This window comes from Salmo trutta, chromosome 7 (assembly GCF_901001165.1).
Source record: "Salmo trutta chromosome 7, fSalTru1.1, whole genome shotgun sequence".
NCBI lineage: Eukaryota > Metazoa > Chordata > Actinopteri > Salmoniformes > Salmonidae > Salmo > Salmo trutta.
In genome coordinates this window covers 37696743-37718704 of record NC_042963.1, presented here as the reverse complement: position 1 = coordinate 37718704, position 21962 = coordinate 37696743, and the positions used below count along the sequence as shown (strand labels likewise).

The 21962-nt window shown below is 41.5% G+C and overlaps 1 protein-coding gene across 1 annotated transcript in view; it reads left to right on the top strand.

The window, feature by feature from the left end:
* LOC115197349 (guanine nucleotide-binding protein G(i) subunit alpha-1) overlaps positions 1 to 21962 on the top strand; it is a 60452-nt gene that overhangs the window by 13777 nt on the left and 24713 nt on the right. The window contains exons 2-4 of the mRNA XM_029758767.1: positions 12782 to 12824; positions 15179 to 15320; positions 18011 to 18168. Coding sequence (XP_029614627.1) covers positions 12782 to 12824; positions 15179 to 15320; positions 18011 to 18168 — 343 coding nt within the window. The remainder of the gene's footprint in view (positions 1 to 12781; positions 12825 to 15178; positions 15321 to 18010; positions 18169 to 21962) is intronic.

The window sequence follows — 21962 nt, the reverse complement described above, 5'->3', positions numbered from 1 at the left end:
TGGAAAGCAGAATGAACCAGGTTTTCCTCTAGGATTTTGCCTGTGCTTAGCTCCATTATGTTTCTTTTTTTTATCTTGAGAAACTCCCCAGTCCTTAATGATGACAAGCATACCCATAACATGATGGAGAATGGTACTCAGTAATGTATTGGATTTGCCCCAAACATAATACTTTGTATTCAGGAAAAAAGTTAATTGCTTTGCTACATTTTTTGAAGTATTACTTAAGTGCCTTGTTGCAAACAGGATGCATGTTTTGGAATATTTGTATTCTCTACAGGCTTCCTTTTCACTCTGTCAATTAGGTTCGTATTGTGGAGTAACAGTTTTCTCCTATCACAGCCAATAAAGTATGTTTTTAATTCAGTCTGCTTTTTAAAAAGATATGTTAAACACTATTGCACTTATTGAGTCCATACAACTTGACTTACTTGTTAAGCACATTTTTACTCCTGAACTTAAGGCTTGCCATAACAAAGGGATTTAATACTTATTAACAAGACATTTCAGCTTTAAATATTTTATTTGTCAAATATTCTAAAAACATAATTCAATTTTGACTATGGCGTATTGTGTGTAAATCAGTGACACAAACAGAATGTAATCAATTTTAAATTCATGTTGCAACACAACAAAATGTGGAAAAGTTTCTGAAGTCACTGTAGCTCTAAGATTGGGTGAACCAAACTTACCTGACTGCTTTGAAGCTGCCCCAATGAGCCAGTAGAGTCTCTGGCATTAAAGCAGCTTTTCCCAGCCATTGGGTTCTCTGCATATCGGGCATGTTCTAGGCCAGGGCTTAATTGCAGTATCAGGTGCTGTATCCACAAAGTGTCTCAAGTATAAAAAAAGTACTGAGAAGAGACATTTTACTCATATGAGTAAAAATAAAAGCTTTGCATGAATCTTCTTTTTAGTTATGAGTTCCATCTAGTCTTCCCTGTAGCTCAGTTGGTAGAGCATGGTGTTTGCAATGTCAGGGTTGTGGGTTCGATTCCCACGGGGGGCCAGCACAGAAAAAATGTATGAAATGTATGCATTCACTACTGTAAGTCGCTCTGGATAAGAGCGTCTGCTAAGTGACTAAAATGTAAATGTAGTCGACATATTAAGTAGGCAGCGAGTCAGTGGTTCCTGCACAATAGACAGACTTTCTTTGGAGTTGTAGAATTTTTTTGTGGGATCTTTTGTAATGACGGACCCATAAATAATCTAGGCCTATATGCAACAGTATTTTGACGATTTCGCATGAGGCCTAATTCACATGAAATGCCAAAATACTTATCAACTCGGCTTATCGAGATTGACATCGTTGCAAATGAGGAAGAATAACCAATGAGTGCCGTCATCACTAGCTTTCCTTTGCATTACCTCAAACTGTCGTGATTACCAGCTGAGATACTTTTTAGTTGTTTTTACTCCTGGCTCAGTTTGTCTGAGCTGTGTCTTACAACATCATCCTAAAACCTACTCTGAGTTAGGATGTATTATTTTATTTTCTGGTTAGCAGTTAAAACAGTGTTATCACTGCCACTTTGGTAAAAAGCTGAGGGATGGGGCTGGAGAAATGTAACCACTCTAGAATTCTTAGAGCTATGGATGCAATGCAAGGACTGACCATCCATGATATAAAAATGATAGTTTTAACCATGTTTTGAGACTAGTGTTTGTTTACATTTACTTTGTTTCCAAACAGTAAAACAAGCTTATTTTTAGTTCTGATGGGGTACGACAGTTGAAATAAGCTCATGAGTACATATCAGAGAAGGACGGCTCATAATAATGGCTGGAAAGGAGCAAATGGAATGGCATGGAACCCTTGTGTTTATTTGATACCATTCCACTCCAGCCGTTAACACAAGCCTGTCCTCCCCAGTTAAGGTGCCACCAACCTCCTGTCTGTAATAGCCAGAGTTTTTTGTAGTTTTTTTTTGTCACAGTGGACCACCCTGTGTTAACTAATATGATAACATCATGGTCAGAGTAGGAGAGCTTAACACTGCACATTACGCTCACTGCAGCAGTAGTATGGTGATCAGAGAATGTGAGCAGAGCTGGAGCAAAGTTTTCCCAATTTGCCTGGGCCAAGAGGCCCCTCCAATTTCACTCCAGTAGCGCTCACTTCACGAGCTCATGGCATGTCTGGGCCAACATGCATTTGTAGTCTACTTGTTTGCTGCTATAACTCCTTGCTTTAGCTATTGTCACAGAGTTCACTAAATGTTTTTTATAAAGAAACTGATACAACACACAGGTGCAAAATCAAGGTGACTTACAAAGATGAGGACCGAGTGCAGTGATGTAGTGTCCAACTATAGAATTGTGGAATCTGAAAAGACACTTATCCCGAAAGCATGATGGTGTACTACGTGCACATTCTAAAAGAAAGGAACGAGGTGGGTAGCTAAGTGTTTCATTGTAGCAAAGTATTTTATTAACAAAAAATCAGATCTTAAAAGTTTTGCTCATTTATGTTCTATTATCTAGGCTATACAATAGGCTGTAATTGATTTTGGCCCAATAGGCCTGGCATATTCCCACTTTCAAGGAGCTTTCTGTTTTGATTGGGTTATTTTGCCTTAACTTTTAGGCCTACCTATATAAAAAATATGCAGGTGTTTATCATCCCCAGTGGTTCTCCAAGCGTGGAGAGGATGTTCTCTGCTGCTGGCCTGTTCTCCAGGCACTATTGCATGAGCCTGAAGCCACAGATTCTGGCCAAACTCTGTTTCTAAAAATGAATTCAAAGGCACTGCAGACTAAGGCATTTTTTGTTTCATTTGTATTTAATTCTAAGTAAGTCACAGCATATATGTGCAATTTATAGACTATAATGATTGAGTACAATGAAATGCTGAGTGCTTTATGTCCCTACCAGCCTAGTGTCGCACTCACAGATGCTTCACAATGTATTTGTTTGTAGGCTATAGCCTTGAAATAATATAGCTAAAATATTACATTTTTGTTCCTTCTTAGGCTCCCTATCTGGTTCCTGACCTAATTTAGTGTTTATATGCTGTTTTAATACGACATGTAGCCTATTTGAAATGATGAGCGCTTCTTACATTCACCGTTTCATGTTTATTAAAATACTTTTCTTTCAAATTATATGGCTTGGTTTCAATACTTCAGAGCGGAGTGAGCGGAGTGTTTAGCGGAGCGGTTGGAAAGAATGTGGAGCGCAAAGCTCCGCTCCATGAGTGATGAGTGGGATTTCCGACCGCTCACATACTCTGATGGTGATGTGTAGACTACGCGTCATTTGAGATGAGCCTAATTTGAATTTTTATGGCAGGTTCTTTTCCTCGCCCACAGTAGCACCTGCATGGGGCATGTGTGGGGGCTTGGCTGGCTGGCTCTGTGAGCAGTTCAGGAGTACTCCACAGGAGGGGGTATGTGGACAAGTGTCCTCAACAGAACATGTGGTTGTCTGTAATCTTGAATCTTTAACAGGTTGATCCACTACAATGCTTTAAATGGGATATCCTTTGTGTGTGCGCAGTCAGACTATGACTCATAAGCACATTGATTTTCCCATGCCAGGGATTGCGCTGGGGGTGTCTGCATTAATCCTCAGATTAAATCATCTTCAGATGAGTGTTTTGAGTGGGTGGCTCATCACAGATTGTGTGTTGGAGCTGTGTAGTGAGTAGTCTCATTGTTTATTGTGCTTAGGAGAAATGTTTCTATTTCACAGATGCTCAGAAGGAAATTTCTGTCCCCTGGGCCAGTGGTGTTCGCTTGTAATAATAAACCCTTTTTCAGGACCCTGTCTTTCAAAGATAATTTGTAAAAAAAATCAAAATAACTTCACAGATCTTCATTGTAAAGGGTTTTAACACTGTTTCCCATGCTTGTTCAATGAACCATAAACAATTAATGAACATGCACCTGTGGAACGGTCGTTAAGACACTAACAGCTTAGACTGTAGGCAATTAACCTCTCTGGGCTAGGTGGGATGTTAGCGTCCCACTCTATTCAACAGCCAGTGGAATCGCGTGGCGCGAAATACAAATACCTCAAATGCTATAACTTCAATTTCTCAAACATATGACTATTTTACACCATTTGAAAGATAATACTCTCGTTAATCTAACCACGTTGTCCGATTTCAAAAAGGCTTTACAACGAAAGCAAAACATTAGATTATGTTAGGAAAGTACATAGCCAAAAATAATCACAGCCATTTTCAAAGCAAGCATACATGTCACAAAAACCCAAACCACAGCTAAATGCAGCACTAACCTTTGATGATCTTCATCAGATGACACTCCTAGGACATTGAACAAAACATGCATGTATTGTATAACAATCAAGTTCATATTTATATCAAAAACCAGCTTTTTATATTAGCATGTGATGTTCAGAACTAGCATACCCACCGAAAACTTCCGGTGAATTTACTAAATTACTCATGATAAACATTGACAAAATACATAATTATTTTAAGAATTATAGATACAGAACTCCTTTATGCAAACACTTTGTCAGATTTTAAAATAGCTTTTCGGCGAAAGCACATTTTGCAATATTCTGAGTACATAGCTCAGCCATCACGGCTAGCTAATTTGACACCCACCAAGTTTGGGGCAACCTAAACTCAGAATTACTATTAGAATAATTGAATTACCTTTGCTGTTCTTTGTCAGAATGCACTCCCAGGACTTCTACTTCAACAACAAATGTTGTTTTGTTTCCAAATAATCCATAGTTATATCCAAATACCTCTGTTTTGTTTGTGCGTTCAGGTCACTATCCGAAGGGTAGCGCGCGAGCGCATTTTGTGACAAAAGATTTCAAAATATTCCTTTACCGTACTTAGAAGCATGTCAAACGATGTTTAAAATACATTTTTATGCTATTTTTCTCATAAAATAGCGATAATATTCCAACCGGACAACGTTGTATTCATTCAAAGAGTGAAAGAAAGAAATGGTGAGGTCTCGTGAACGCGCTTCTCCAGTCTCACTGTCCCCAGGCAGACCACTTACAAACTCTGCTGCTGTACTTTGCCAAGAGACAGGAGACACGTCATTCCGCTTTCTGAATGCTTTAGAGAGCCAATGGAAGCCTTAAAGTGTCACGTAACAGCACAGATGCTGTATTTTCTATAGAGATGCAACAGAAGGACAACAAACTGTCAGACAGGGCACTTCCTGCATGGAATCTTCTCAGCTTTTGGCCTGCCATATGAGTTCTGTTATACTCCAGACACCATTCAAACAGTTTTAGAAACTTTAGAGTGTTTTCTATCCAAATCTACTAATTATATGCATATTCTCGTTTCTGGGCAAGAGTAGTAACCAGTTTAAATCGGGTACGTTTTTTATCCGGCCGTGAAAATACTGCCCCCTAGCCCAGACAGGTTAAGGTCACAGTTATGAAAACGTAGGACACTAAAGAAGCCGTTCTACTGACTCTGAAAAACACCAAAAGAAAGATGCCCAGGGTCCCTGCTCATCTGCGTGAACATGTCTTAGGCATGCTGCAAGGAAGCATGAGGACTGCAGATGTGGCCAGGGCAATAAATGGAAATGTCCGTACTGTGAGACGCCTAAGACAGGGCTACAGGGAGACAGGACGGACAGCTGATTGTCCTCGCATTGGCAGACCACGTAACAACACCTGCACAGGATTGGTACATCTGAATATCACACCTGCGGGACAGGTATAGGATGGCAACAACTGCCCAAGTTACACCAGGAACGAACAATCCCTCCATCAGTGCTCAGACTGTCTGCAATAGGCTGAGAGAGGCTGGACTGAAGGCTTGTAGGTCTGTTGTAAGGCAGGTCCTCACCAGATATCACCGGCAACAACGTCGCCAATGGGCACAAACCCACTGTCGCTGGACCAGACAGGACGGGCAAAAAGTTCTCTTCACTGACGAGTCGCGGTTTTGTCTCACCAGGGGTGATGGTTGGATTCGCGTTTATGGTCGAAGAAATGGGCGTTACACCAAGGCCTGTACTCTGGAGCGGGATTGATTGGAGGTGTAGGGTCCGTCATGGTCTGGGGCGGTGTGTCACAGCATCATCGTACTGAGCTTGTTGTCATTGCTGGCAATCTCAATGCTGTGCGTTACAGGGAAGACATCCTCCTCCTTTGTTGTACCCTTCCTACAGGCTCATCCTGACATGACCCTCCAGCATGACAATGCCACCAGCCATACTGCTCGTTCTGTGCGTGATTTCCTGCAAGACGGGAATGTCAGTGTTCTGCCATGGTCAGTGAAGAGCCTGGATCTCAATCCCATTGGGCACGTCTGGGACCTGTTGGATCGGAGGGTGAGGGCTAGGGCCATTCCCCCCAGAAATGTCCTGGAACTTGCAGGTGCCTTGGTGGAAGAGTGGGGTAACATCTCACAGCAAGAACTGGCAAATCTGGTGCAGTCCATGAGGAGGAGATGCACTGCAGTACTTAATGCAGCTGGTGGCCACACCAGATACTGACCCCCCTTTTGTTCAGGGACATGTTAAGTTTGCTGAAAATAAACGCAGTTGACAGTGAGGATGTTTCTTTTTTTGCTGAGTTGATGTGCAATTTAGCAGAAGCTTTTATTCAAAGCGACTTAGTTATGGGTGCATGCATTTTTACATATGGGTGGTCCCGGAAATTAAACTCACTATCCTGGCGTTGCAATGGCCATTCTCTACCAACTGAGCTACAAGGCCTGCAGTCTTATTTGTCCACTCAGCCAACCCAGTGTGTCTTGGGGTGTGTGTTTGAGCTCTGACAGACTTTAGATTAAATAGCAATGTAATCAGTGAGGTTTACTGAGATATGTGCATGACGTGTGTGTGTGTGTTACCTCTGAGAGAGACAGTTAACTGTGTGTTAAGTGACAAGTTAGCCATGTGTGTTTTCTATACAGGATGTGTGTGTGTTGTCATGTGGGACAGCGAGTTGGAGAACAGTGCTCTCCAGGGAAACCAAGCCCTCAGCACAGCGGAGGTAATTAAAATGTGTGCTGAGCTCAATACACCAACCAAGGCTTCAGAGGATGAGGCCACGCTTCAAGGACTGCTACCTTTTCTTTCACTTGTATTTGAACTGTTAAAGGATGTTTTAGGTCCTTCAAACGCAACTCTCGAAGCCAGTTCCACTTTTTTTAAATGTATTGTTCCTTTCGAATCAGGGATTGATTTCAGACCTCGGACAATTCATTATCATGTAGAATAGAACCAGCAGGCTCCGCACCTCGTAGGGTAAGAGTAGAATATCCCTGCTAGGTAATATCTGAACTGCACCAACCTTTTAATACTAAGATGTTTCTCCGCCGACTTTACCATACCTTAAATCTGAAAGGTATTGCCGGTATCAAAGCCGAAAATGTTATTTCCGCCTAACAACCTAGTAATCATTTCGGTAAACATCTGCCTACAGCTTAGTATGAAACCGTACTGCTGAAGGTGGTATTGGCACGCACTACGCTCTTAAACTCTTGATGGTTGCTAGGCAGCACCAGTTAACCGTCCTCCTTCCAGTTCTAAAAACTTAGAGGCATGACACTTCTCCCATCTCTTCGCATAGCGCACCACAAAGCATGCACTGTTTTCTTAACCACAACTGAATTACTGTGGGATTAAATATCACTGAATGATGAAAATATTGGAATAAAGTAGGCTAATTCAATTGAAGGCATGTATCAAATTCTTTCTTACTGAAAATCCCAAAGTCATCCAATCGTTGTAATAAATTTGAAGCAATAGCCTACCTGCATGTGGTCAAACTAGATGCCAAGTTCGGCACCATTTTGGTTGGGACAGCACTATCGGGCTGCTTTGAGACGAGCGTGGGGACTCGTGTTGATAAATCAATGTCAGCTTTTTGTGTTCACTGAATCTCCGTTTGGGTATTGGTTAGGCTACAATTAAGCTAGGGAAATGTTAGCTAAGTTGAGGTGAGTGCTGCTCATGATCATCTTATCTAGTTGGCTCAATTTATTAGAACATTTTGCCAGCGTGTTATGTACGCTGAACAAAAAAATCTATGCAACATGTAAAGTGTTGGTCCCATGTTCCATGAGCTGAAATAAAAGATCCCAGAAATGTTGCATATGCACAAAAAGCTTATCTCAAATTGTGTGCACATCCTTGTTAGTGAGCATTGCTCCTTTGCCAAGATAATCCAACCAACTGACAGGTGTGGCGTATCAAGAGGCTGATGAAACAGCATGATCATTACACGGATGCACCTTGTGCTGTGGACAATAAAAGGCCATTCTAAAATGTGCAGTTTTATCACACAACACAGGGAGCATACAATTGGCATGCTGACTGCAGGAATGTCCACCAGAGCCGTTGCCAGAGAATTGAATGTTAATTTCTCTACCATAAGCCGCCTCCAACTTAGCTTTAGAGAATTTGGCAGTACGTCCAACCGGCCTCACAACCGCATACCATGGGCAACCATGCCAGCCCAGGATATCCACATCCAGCTTCTTCACCTGTGGGATCGTCTTAGACCAGCCACCGGGACAGCTGATGAAACTGTGGGTTTGCACAACTGAAGAATTTCTGCACAAATTTAGAAATCGTCTCAAGGAAGCTGTGTCGCGCTGCATGAGGCAAATGGTGTCACACTAGATGCTGACTGTTTTTGATCCACGCACCCCATTTTTCTTAGTATTTAAAAAAGAAAAAACGTTTATTTTAAGATATCTGTGAGCAACAGATGCATATCTGTATTGACTGATTTCCTTATGAACTGTAACTCAGTAAAATATTTGAAGTTGTTGCATTTTTTTAAAATATTTTTGTTAAGTGTAGTTTAACAAGTGGATTATTTTTGCTCTTGACTTGCAGTCGCTTAGTAGCCTAGGCCTACTCATGAGTAAAAGGCTGTAACTTCACTGACTTGTCTCAATCAATGTGATTTTGTTTCAATGAATTGCTGTCTGAAAAGCTATTTGATTAATTGGTTTCTGGCTGGGCAAATAAGTAGTAGTGGTATAGCTCATCTATTTGTTTGCTCATCTGTCACTGATCAGAAACATTTAGCATCCAATAATGTAGCCCAAATCAAGTGTAGGCTTATTATTTTGCTCGGTCGCTTTATAGGAAACTCCAAAAGCCCGCAGATGTTGTACATAGGGTTAAAAACTTTGGGTGAAATTTTCAGAAATTTTCCATAGGAAGTTAAGCCCGGGAATTTAGCTTAAATTTGTCAAGAAAGTTAGCTTATAACAGTGAGCCTTTTTTGTGGGGTACACAAGGCAATTCTAGGTCTTGTGGCATATTTTGGTTAAACTACCCCCAATTCAATGGAATTGCCCTCTACATGCACAGTGCATTCTTCCATCACATGTACAGCTGATTCTCAAGCGCTTGCACACTAATGAGATGCTTTTGAGCCCACACTACTACACTGTCTGACCCAAGGACTACATGCTTTCTGGTAAGTTAACGATTACAATACTGGGTGGGGTGAATATATTTTATGGCATTTTATTTTTTGTTAACTAGTAAATAGTAGCCTACAGCAAAGTGTATTTAAATCATTTCTAACTTAACAATTTCTGCTTGTTAGTTTTTGCTGCCATGTGGGTTGCTTGAGCCTGTTAACTGAGTGTTAATTCACCTGTTTACATGCATGTTTCATTTTAAAACATTTATCTTACAAAGTAGTTGTTTAATCTAACTGCTTAACTAGTTATCTGTACATGTAATTGTATTTGGGTTTTTGTTTTACAAGAAAATGCCTCGGGCACCATCTGATGTGTGGAGACATTTCACTGCAGCTAATGTAGAAGGAAAAGCTGTGTACATTTGCAAATACTGTGCCAAATCATGCAACAAAGATGCAGAATCATCTGGCCAAGTGCATCAAGTTCCCTCAGCGCTCACAACAAGCAACCTCTGACAAAAGTCCCTCTACTTCTATTCGAGGTGAAAATGATGAATCGGACACCTTATCGATAGCAACAGCTCATGGTCCTCCCGGAATCAGAAGTTTGACTCAATGGAGGAACGTAGTCAGAGAAATGCTGATGAATGTCTTGCTCGAGCTGTGTATGCAACTGGCTCACTTCTGATGCTCACAGGCAACATGTATTGGAGATTTCTGAATGTTCTTCGCCCAGCATACATCCCTCCAACCAGACATGCTAAATCTACTCATTTGCTGGATGCAGAGTTCAACAGAGGACAAGTGAAGGTCAAGCAAATCAAATAAAGCAGCCTGTATTGCAATAATCTCTGATGGGTGGTCGAATGTTTGTGGGTAAGGAATAATTAACTACATCTCCACACCTCAACCAGTATTCTACAAGAGCACAGACACGGGACAACAGACACCCCGGTCTCTACATTGCAGATGAGCTGAAGGCAGTCATCAATGACCTTGGACCACAGAAGGTATTTGCACTGGTGACAGACAATGCTGCGAACATGAAGGCTGCTTGGTCTTATGAGGAGTCCTACCCTCACATCACACCCATTGGCTGTGCTGCTAATGCATTGAATCTGCTCCTCAAGGACATCATGGCACTGAAAACAATGGATACACTCTACAAGAGAGCCAAGGAAATGGTTTGCTATGTGAAGGGTCATCAAGTTATAGCAGCATCTACCTCACCAAGACAAAGTGAGAAGAATAAGAGCACCACATAGAAGCTGCCCAGCAACACCATTTGGGGTGGCGTTGTCATCATGTTTGACAGTCTCCTGGAGGGGAAGGAGTCTCTCTAAGAACTGGCCATATCACAGTCTGCCGATATGGAAAGCCCAATCAAGAGGATCCTCCTGGATGATGTATTTTGGGAGAGTGGTAAGCAGCCTGAAACCTATAGCAGTAGCCATTGCACGGATTGAGGGAGACAATGCCATCCTGTCTGATGTTCAGACTATGCTTGCAGATGTAAGAGGAGAAATCCGTACTACCCTGCCCACTTCACTGTTGCTCCAAGCAGAAGAAACTGCAGTTCTGAAATACATCAAAAAGTGTGAAGACTTCTGCCTGAAGCCCATACACGCCACAGCGTACGTTGGACACAGTATGCTGGCAAGCGCTTCCTGTCTGGAGCAGAGATCAACAAGCCCTATGGTGTCATCACTACCGTGTCTCGCCACCTTGGCCTGGATGAGGGCAAGGTTCTTGGCAGTCTGAAGTACACTTCTAAGCAAGGGCTTTGGGATGGAGATGCAATATGGCAGTCGTGCCAACATATCTCATCAGCCACCTGGTGGAAGGGACTTGTGGATCTGAGGCTCTTTCCCCTGTTGCCTCCATCATCCTCCAGATCCCAACATCATCCACCTCAGAGCGCAGCTGGTCCTTGTTCGGGAACACACACACCAAGGCACGCAACACGCTGACCAATACAAGGGTTGAAAAATTGGGGGCAATCTGGGCAAATTTGAGTCTTTTTGAGCCTGACCAATGAGCCATCCTCAACAAGGTTGGAAAGTTACAGTGAAGATGAGGCCTCAGTCTGATGTTCAAGAGGTGGACATTGAGGTGGTCCAGGGAGAAGACGTGGAAGCCTGAGAGGAAGGCAACCAAAGCTTTAGCTTCTAAACTGTCACATGTTGAAAACGTTTTTGGGAGATGTGATGGATCATTCAATATTCCCTTTTGTTGTTCAGTGAAATCATCCCATGTAAAACTAATTTTATTAAAGTTATATTTGTAACTAAATTGTTTTTTTTATTTCTATTGGAAGGATTTAATCATTTGCATTTCTCTACTTATGATAAGGTAAAAGGTTTATGTTTGTCTCCATATGATATGGAAAATATATCCAATGCAAAAAACATCTACATTTAAATGGTATTAATTTGCATATATTCCCTTGGCAAGTTTCCACTGCTGAATATTACCCAAGATGTACAAGCCTAGTTGTACATGAGACTCACATGCTTTTGAAAATAGGATTGCTATTATTTTCTACCGGTGTCATGAGGATACTCTCAATGTAATACCCTAAGCCTGCTCCCTTACAAAGTGGAGTGAGGGTGGGAAAGAGGAAAGGTGGATCGAAAAAGCATGGGTTTGAGCTCTGTTTCAAAATATCACTTTTGTGACACCGGTTCCACATGTTCCTGTGACACAAATGTTTGTGTTATATTCTTACTATAAAATGTGTGTTTACTGTGATCGGGGTGTCTTTTTAATGAACCATTGATTTCATTAATTTGGACGTAGCATAATTCAACTCAATGCCATTCTATTGTTTTGAAAATAAATGTTATTAGTCTTATGTTTTAGGACATGCCTAAAAAAAATTAATAATGGATTTCTTTTTGATGGTGTACATTCACTGTATTTATTAAAATAGATGCACACCCACATCTGCACACCACTACTACCACTCCTCACCAGCATCCGTATGGGAGATATAAAGGCGGTATTAAAGGCGTATGCAGGCAAGAATGTGGTAAAACTGGGCCGGTTTGTAAGGTGGTCATATAAACATTGGCCATTTTTTTCACGGGCAAAATACCGTAAATCCTATGTGAAATCAGTTTAGGTCTCTGCCACGCTGGAGCTATAATCTCATTGGTGGGAGGATCCAGTTGATTAATCCAATTTAAACTAATGCCTGTCTAACTCTCCTGTTAGAGCTGATCAGACACTTGGTTTCCCAACATTGTATAGCTATTAGCTACTCAGTATCTGGACAGGTGACTCTCGTAGGGCCTTGTGCAAAACGTGAGTTAGGCCTACAACAAGTTATGATCAGCCCAATTTCTCAAGTCAAAACAACTATGAGTGAATGTGTTAAATGTGTAATGTCTGCCTATCACTCACTAATTGGCCTCTTTCACTATCTCTCAGGTGCTGGGGAGTCAGGGAAGAGTACAATTGTCAAACAGATGAAGTAAGTTTCTCGTTATCTACACAAAGTATTGGGACATGGACATCATAAATTGTTATTTTGTAGTTACTTTTATTGTAAATAAGAATAGAATGTTAACACTTCTACATCAATGTGCATTCTACCATGATTACAGATAATCCTGAATAATGAGTGAGGAAAGTTACATGCACATATCATACCTCCCAAGTTTATTTTAATGGTGAGAGGTAAACATTTCTTGGGGGTATGATTTTTTTATGTTTCTGTAACCTTCTCATTATTCACGATTCATTCAGGGTTATCATGGTAGCGTCTACATTAACCTCTATGGGCTAGGTGGGACGTTAGCGTCAACAGCCAGTGGAAGAGCGTGGCGCGAAATACAAAAACCTCAAATGCTATCAAATCAAATGTATTTATATAGCCCTTCTTACATCAGCTGATATCTCAGTGCTGTACAGAAACCCAGCCTAAAACCCCAAACAGCAAGCAATGTAGGTGTAGAAGCACGGTGGCTAGGAAGAACTCCCTAGAAAGGCCAAAACCTAGGAAGAAACCGAGAGAGGAACCAGGCTATGAGGGGTGGCCAGTCCTCTTCTGATAATTTCAATATTTCAAACATACGACTATTTTACACCATTTGAAAGATGACTCTCGTTAATCTAACCACATTGTCCGATTTCAAAAAGGCTTTACAGTGAAAGCAAAACATTAGATTATGTTAGGAGAGTACATAGACACAACCACACAGCCATTTTTCAAGCAAGCATATATGTCACAAAAACCCAAAACACAGCTAAATGCAGCACTAACCTTTGATCTTCATCAGATGACACTCCTAGGACATTATGTTATACAATACATGCATGTTTTGTTCAATCAAGTTCATATTTATATCAAAAAACAACTTTTTACATTGGCATGTGATGTTCTGAAATTGTATTCCCACCGAAAACTTCCAGTGAAATTACTAAATTACTCATGATAAACGTTGACAAAATACATAATTATTTTAAGAATTATAGATACAGAACTCCTTTATGCAATCGCTATGTCAGATTTTAAAATAGCTTTTCGGCAAAAGCACATTTTGCAATATTCTGAGTACATAGCTCAGCCATCACGGCTAGCTAATTTGACACCTGCCAAGTTCGGGGCTCACTATAAACTCAGAATTAGTATTAGAAAAATATGATTACCTTAGCTGTTCTTCGTCAGAATGCACTTCCAGGACTGCTACTTCCACAACAAATGTTGTTTTTGTTCCAAATAATCCATAGTTATGTGCAAATACCTCTGTTTTGTTCGTGCATTCAGGTCACTATCCAAAGGGTAACGCGCGAGCGCATTTCGAGACAAAACATTTCAAAATGTTCCATTACCGTACTTAGAAGCATGTCAAATTCTGTTTTAAAATCAATTTTTATGGTATTTTTCTCGGAAAATAGCGATAATATTCCAACCGGACAATGCTGTATTCATTCAAAAAGGAAGAGAAAAAATGGTGATGTCTCGTGAACGTGCATTTCCAATCTCTTAGGCACCAGGCAGTCCACTGACAAACTGTGCTCCTGTACTCTGCCCAGAGACAGGAGACGGGTCAATACGCTTTCTGAACGCTTTAGAGAGCCAATGGAAGCGTTAGAAAGTGCTACATAACCCCACGGGCACTGTAGTTTTGATAGAGAAGCAAATGGAGAACTACAAATTCGCAGACAGGCCACTTCCTGCTTGAATTTTTCTCAGGTTTTTGCCTGCCATATGACTTCTGTTATACTCAGACATCATTCAAACAGTTTTAGAAACTTCAGAGTGTTTTCTATCCAAATCTACTAATAATATGCATATTCTCGTTTCTGGGAAAGAGTAGTAACCAGTTTAAATCGGGTATGTTTTTTTAATCCGGCCGTGAAAATACTGCCCCCTAGCCCAGACAGGTTAATGTAGAAGTGTTTAGAAATATAAATTCTTATTTACAATGAAAGTGACTCAAATTACACGCTATATACTATTAATTTATATTGGGCACAAAATAATCTGAAACACAACCAAAACAAACAGCAAATGCATCGAGCAAGTTTGTAGACTCAAGCTTGACGTAATCATTGCGTGCTATGAATATGGGACCAAATACTAAACTTTTGACTACTATAATACACAAGTGAATTTGTCCCAATACTTTTGGTCTCCTAAAATGGGGAGACTATGTGCAAAACGTGCTGTATTTTCTAAACAGTTCACCCAATATGGATTAAAATACCCTCAAATTATAGCTGACAGTCGGCACCTTAATAACCTCATAGTCATTGTAGCATTTTCAAATCCAAAGTGCTAGAGTACAGAGCCAAAACCCTCCCTCTCCCCCCCCCTCCCAGAATCATCCATGAGGCGGGCTATTCAGAGGAAGAGTGTAAGCAGTACAAAGCGGTGGTGTACAGCAACACCATCCAGTCCATAATCGCCATCATCAGAGCCATGGGGCGCCTCAAGATCGATTTCTCCGATGCAGCCAGAGCGGTGAGTGGAATAGGACACTGGGAGCTCTAGACACTGATCCAAGAGCAGTTTCGTACTTTTAACTCCTTATAGTTGAGGTTAGGATTAGGGCTAGGATGATACCAGTATTGCAATATTTTTCTCATGGCTAAAATGAAAACATGAAGCAGACCACTCTTTGGTCCTTAAAAAAAACTTCTGTATATATAATTGTGTGCTATAGTATGGAAAATAAATAAATGTGACTGAATGACAACATAATGATGTTGGTTTCCAACGTTAGGGCTGTTTTCCTAAAGAAGTTAATCCACTTCGTGTTTTGTTTCCTTGCCATGATACAAACAAGTATCGCAATACTGGTATCGTTCTGGCCCTAGTTAATATTTGGTGAAGGAAAGCTGATCCTAGATCTGTGTCTGGGAGTCTAGGAGGGGTGGAAGCTGTGAGTCAATGGGGTTAAACGGCAGGGGGCAGTGTTCGACTGTAAGAGGAAGGGGTAGGGTTGATTCGGGCGTAATGACCAACATATATATCATATGGTATTTTTGACGGTTTGACATGTTTTTGATTTAATAAAAGTTCTACATTTGCTTTGAGTAGTGTGACCCTAGGGTGGCAACACATACACTACCGTTCAAACGTTTGGGGTCACTTAGAAATATCCTTGTTTTTGAATGAAAAGCTATTTTTTTTGCACATTAAAGTAATGTCAAATTGATCAGAAATACAGTGTAGATGTTGTAAATGACTATTGTGGCTGGAAACGGCAGATTCTTTTTTTTCTTTAAATGGAATATATACATAGGCGTACAGAGGCCCCATTATCAGCAACCATCACTCCTGTGTTCCAAAGTCACGTTGTGTTAGCTAATCCAAGTTTATCATTTTAAAACGCTAATTGATCATTAGAAAGCCCTTTTGCAATTATGTTAGCACAGCTGAAAACTGTTGTTCTGATTTAAAGAAGCAATAACACTGGCCTTCTTTAGACTAGTTGAGTATCTGGAGCATCAGAATTTGTTTGATTACAGGCTCAAAATGGCCAGAAACAAATAACTTTCTTCTGAAACTCGTCAGTCTATTCTTGTTCTGAGAAATTAAGTTTATTCCATGCGAGAAATTGCCAAGAAACGAAGTATCTCGTACAACGCTGTGTACTATTCCCTTCACAGAACAGTGCAAACTGGCCCTAACCAGAATAGAATGGCCCTTGATCAACATCATAAAACATTAATTTAAAAAAAATGTTTTCCTGTAGTCCCACCCATTTAAGTGCTCTCAATCAGTGTCACTCAACATACCAGTTACAGCCAATAAGACTGCTAACAGGGGTACATGGTCTGCCTGCCTGCCTATTGGCTCTTTCACTGCAGATGAGATCACTACACTGCCTGATACCAGAGTGTGCTTTACACTTTACTCAGTGGTGAGTTAGTCATAACTGAGTCCATAGTGTTTATAATAAACTGTATCCAATCAACATCTAGCCTTCAACATTGCTTGTTTTGTAGTCTGCTGAGCATAATGATCTACTTTTACATAATGTTCGGTGGCTAAGCTAGGGTAATAATGCTTTCGAGAGCAGCCTATGTGAGCTTAGGGAGAAGATGCTTTTCTCCGCAATTGCCGCCAAAAGACAGCCAACACATATCTAGCAAATGCTGGATGAGTTTGTATCAGATGTTTTATTTTTTGGTGACATTTTCAATCAATTGAATGGACTCAATTCTGGACTATAGGGGAAGTTTAAAACAGTTATTGACATGATTGAAAAACAAATGTTATTTTCTCCTCTGATTTGAGCCCAAACACTACACTCAATTTCCTTACAACTATATTCAGTCATCAGTACAGATCACTCCCGTGATGTCGGAGTTTTTAGATAAACTCATCAAATCTTGTTGGAAACTTAGCTTTCGGTTTAAATCCCCACAGAGGTGGCGTAGTTTGTTATAGGGACCAGTTCTCTACTGATGTGGGGGGTGAGAGACTACTCTGCAAAAGCTGGTCAGCTGATATGCAACGCATTAAAGGTTTCTATGTGTAAAACAAATACATTTAAAAAATATATATTTTTTTCTATTTCATTATTTTCTATTACCTTTTCTATTTAACTAGGCAAGTCAGTTAAGAACATTCTTATTTACAATGACGGCCTACCCCGGCCAAACCCGGACTACACTGGGCTAATTGCGCCCTATGGGACTCCCAATCACGGCCAGACGTGATGCAGCCTGGATTTGAAACAGGTACTGCAGTTCTCTTGCACTGAGATGCAGTGTCTTAAACCACTGCGCCACTCGGGAGCCAATATGATGCTGGTCAACTGAGATATGTCATGCGTTAAAGGTTTCCTGTGTGTAAGCTTAATCTTTAGTTTTTATTATGTAAAACGGACATGTGATGTGATACAGGTCAAGTGTGTAATCAGTACAAATGTGTTCCACTATTTAAACAATTTGTATGCACAGAATTAGGCTAATTGTAAAGCACTTTTAGCAACTTTTAATAAAGTGCTTTATAAGATTGTAATTGTTTGTGCAGTGTTTTATATACCGGTTTTAGGAAGTGTAATTCCATGTAGAAAATGTCTGGTTCCCCCAGTTAATAACTATTTCAAAATCTAGCCCCTCAAAGAATATAGTTGAATAGCCCAAACTTCACCTAGTTTTGCCTCCAAACCGTTGGTTGTCTCTCCTGTCCCCCACCAGGATGATGCTCGTCAGCTGTTTGTGCTGGCGGGATCGGCAGAGGAGGGCTTCATGACCGGCGAACTAGCCGGAGTCATCCAGCGCCTCTGGAAGGACGTTGGGGTCCAGGCCTGCTTCAGCCGGTCACGAGAGTACCAGCTCAATGACTCCGCTGCCTAGTGAGTAGCAAACACACACAACAGAGCATTTTAAACAGAGCATTTTACAGCATTTTAAAGACAAGACTCAAAAAGGCTTTACAACGAAAGCAAAACATTAGATTATGTCAGCAGAGTATCCAGCCAGAAATAATCAGACACATTTTTCAAGCTAGCATATAATGTCACAAAAACCCAGAAGACAGCTAAATGCAGCACTAACCTTTGATGATCTTCATCAGATGACACACCTAGGACATGTTATACAATACATGCATGTTTTGTTCAATCAAGTTCATATTTATATCAAAAAACAGCTTTTTACATTAGCATGTGACGTTCAGAACTAGCATACCCCCCGCAAACTTCCGGTGAATTTACTAAATTACTCACGATAAACGTTCACAAAAAGCATAACAATTATTTTAAGAATTATAGATACAGAACTCCTCTATGCACTCGATATGTCCGATTTTAAAATAGCTTTTCGGTGAAAGCACATTTTGCAATATTCTAAGTAGATAGCCCGGCATCACAGGGCTAGCTATTTAGACACCCAGCAAGTTTAGCACTCACCAAAGTCAGATTTACTATAAGAAAAATGTTATTACCTTTGGTGTTCTTCGTCAGAATGCACTCCCAGGACTTCTACTTCAATAACAAATGTTGGTTTGGTCCCAAATAATCCATAGTTATATCCAAACAGCGGCGTTTTGTTCGTGCGTTCAAGACACTATCCGAAAGGGTAAAGAAGGGTGACGAGCACGACGCATTTCGTGACAAAAAAATTCTAAATATTCCATTACCGTACTTCGAAGCATGTCAACCGCTGTTTAAAATCAATTTTTATGCCATTTTTCTCGTAAAAAAGCGATAATATTCTGACCGGGAATCTGTGTTTAGGTAAAAAGACGAAAGAAAATAAAGCATGGGGTCGACTCGTGCACACGCCTAAGCCCATTGTCCTCTGATCGGCCACTTGCCAAAAGCGCAAATGTGTTTCAGCCTGGGGCTGGAATGACATCATTCAGCTTTTTCCCGCCTTCTGAGAGCCTATGGGAGCCGTAGGAAGTGTCACGTTACAGCAAAGATCCTCAGTCTTCAATAAACAGAGGCAAGAAGCTCAAGGAATGGTCAGACAGGCCACTTCCTGTAAGGAATCTTCTCAGGTTTTTGCCTGCCATATGAGTTCTGTTATACTCACAGACACCATTCAAACCGTTTTAGAAACTTTAGGGTGTTTTCTATCCAAAGCCAATAATTATATGCATATTCTAGTTTCTGGGCAGTAGTAATAACCAGATTAAATCGGGTACGTTTTTTATCCGGCCGTGTAAATACTGCCCCCTACCCCCAACAGGTTAACAAGGTGGTGCAGATGAGTAACAAGGTGTGGGGCAGCGTGTTTTTGAACCATTCTATAACTAGAGGACCCCTGATGAGTGATAAGTACTGTCTTTTTGCTCGCTAGGTCGATCTACGTTAAGTAGAACTGCCGATCTGCGGTGAAGAACACTGAGTTCATCTTAGCCTATGCTGCCATTGTCCCTTGACTTTTTGGCTTTGACGGAGACCTGGATCACCCCAGAGAACACTGCTACTCCATCTGCTCTCTCTTCATTTGACTACGTTTTCTCTCATAGTCCAAGAGCATGTGGTCGTCGCAGTGGTGGCACAGGGCTACTCATTTCTCCTAACTGGAGATTTTCTCATCTCACTCTCACCTTTCCATCGTCTTTTGAATTCCATGCTGTCACTTCTCCATTCTCAACTTTGTCATCTATTGCCCACCAGGTGTCCTTGGAGAGTTCCTCAATGAGCTTGACACTTTGATAAGCTCATTTCCTGACGATGGCTAACCGCTCTTCGTACTTGGCGACTTCAACATCCCTGCATCGGTCTTCAATTAATTTCTTTCCAACTCTCTCTTGACCCTCCTTGCCTCTTGAGCTCACCCTTTCCCAATCCCCTCCAACTCACAAGGCAGGCAATATGCTTGAACTCATCTTTACTAGAGGCTGTTGGCCTACGAATCTCACTGCAACCCCCCTCAAGGTCTCTGGTCACTACTTTGTTTCCTTTTCTCCAATCCTAGCCCTTACCCAGATGGTCATGAACCTTCTCTCGCTCTCACATATATATATATCTCATCATCATCATGTCTTCTATCATCTCTCCCCTCTGCTAAATCCCCTCTGAAAAAAATTGTAAAACTAAACTTCCTGGGGACCAATCATTGTTTCACTCACTCCTCTACCTTCTCTTCCTCTGTAACTGCTGCTTAAGACACTTTCTATCACTCTACATTTCAAGCTTCTGCCTCTAACCCTAAAACTCTTTTCCACCTTCTCCTCCCTCCTAAATCCTTCTCATTCACTCAGCCTATTGAGTCCACTGGTCCCACTCACACTGAACTACCCTACGCCTTGACCTCTTTCTCCCCTCTTTCTCCAGATGACATCCTGTGACTAATAATGTCTGACCGCCCCACAACCTACCCGCTCAAAGTTATCCCATCCTCCCTTCTCCAGACCATCTCTGGAGACCTCCCATTCCTCCCTCATCAACTCATCCCTGACCACTGGCTGTGTCCCCCCCTGACTTCAAAATGTTCCGAGTCGCTCCCCTCAAGAAGCCAACACTCGACTCGTCTGACGTAAAAAACTACAGACCTGCTATCTTTCTTTTCTTTCCAAGACACTTGAGCGTGCTGTCTCTGATCAAATAAGTGAAATAAGTGTTTGACCCCTCTGCAAAACATGACTTGGTGGCAAAACCCTTGTTGGCAATCACAGAGGTCAGACGTTTCTTGTAGTTGGCCACCAGGTTTGCAGACATCTCAGGAGGGATTTTGTCCCACTCCTCTTTGCAGATCTTCTCCAAGTCATTAAGGTTCGAGGCTGACGTTAGGCAACTCGAACCTTCAGCTCCCTCCACAGATTTTCTATGGGATTAAGGTCTGGAGACTGGCTAGGCCACTCCACTTCTTCTTGAGCCACTCCTTTGTTGCCTTGGCCGTGTGTTTTGGGTCATTGTCATGCTGGAATACCCATCTACGACCCATTTTCAATGACCTGGCTGAGGGAAGGAGGTTCTCACCCAAGATTTGACGGTACATGGCCCCGTCCATCGTCCCTTTGATCCGGTGAAGTTGTCCTGTCCCCTTAGCAGAAAAACACCCCCAAAGCATAATGTTTCCACCTCCATGTTTGACGGTGGGGATGGTGTTCTTGGTCATCTGAATCATTCAGATGTTCATTGGCAAACTTCAGACGGGCATGTATATGTGCTTTCTTGAGCAGGGGGACCTTGGACTGCAGGATTTCAGTCCTTCACGGTGTAGTGTGTTACCAATTGTTTTCTTGGTGACTATGGTCCCAGCTGCCTTGATCATTGACAAGATCCTCCTGTGTAGTTCTGGGCTGATTCCTCACCGTTCTCATGATCATTGCAACTCCACGAGGTGAGATCTTGCATGGAGCCCCAGGCCGAGGGATATTGACAGTTCTTTTGTGTTTCTTCCATTTGCGAATAATCGCACCAACTGTTGTCACCTTCTCACCAAGCTGCTTGGCGATGGTCTTGTAGCCCATTCCAGCCTTGTGTAGGTATACAATCTTGTCCCTCACATCCTTGGAGAGCTCTTTGCTCTTGGCCATGGTGGAGAGTTTGGAATCTGATTGATTGCTTCTGTGGACAGGTGTCTTTTATACAGGCAACGAGCTGAGATTAGGAGCACTCCCTTTAAGAGTGTGCTCCTAATCTCAGCTATAAAAGACACCTGGGAGCCAGAAATCTTTCTGATTGAGAGGGGG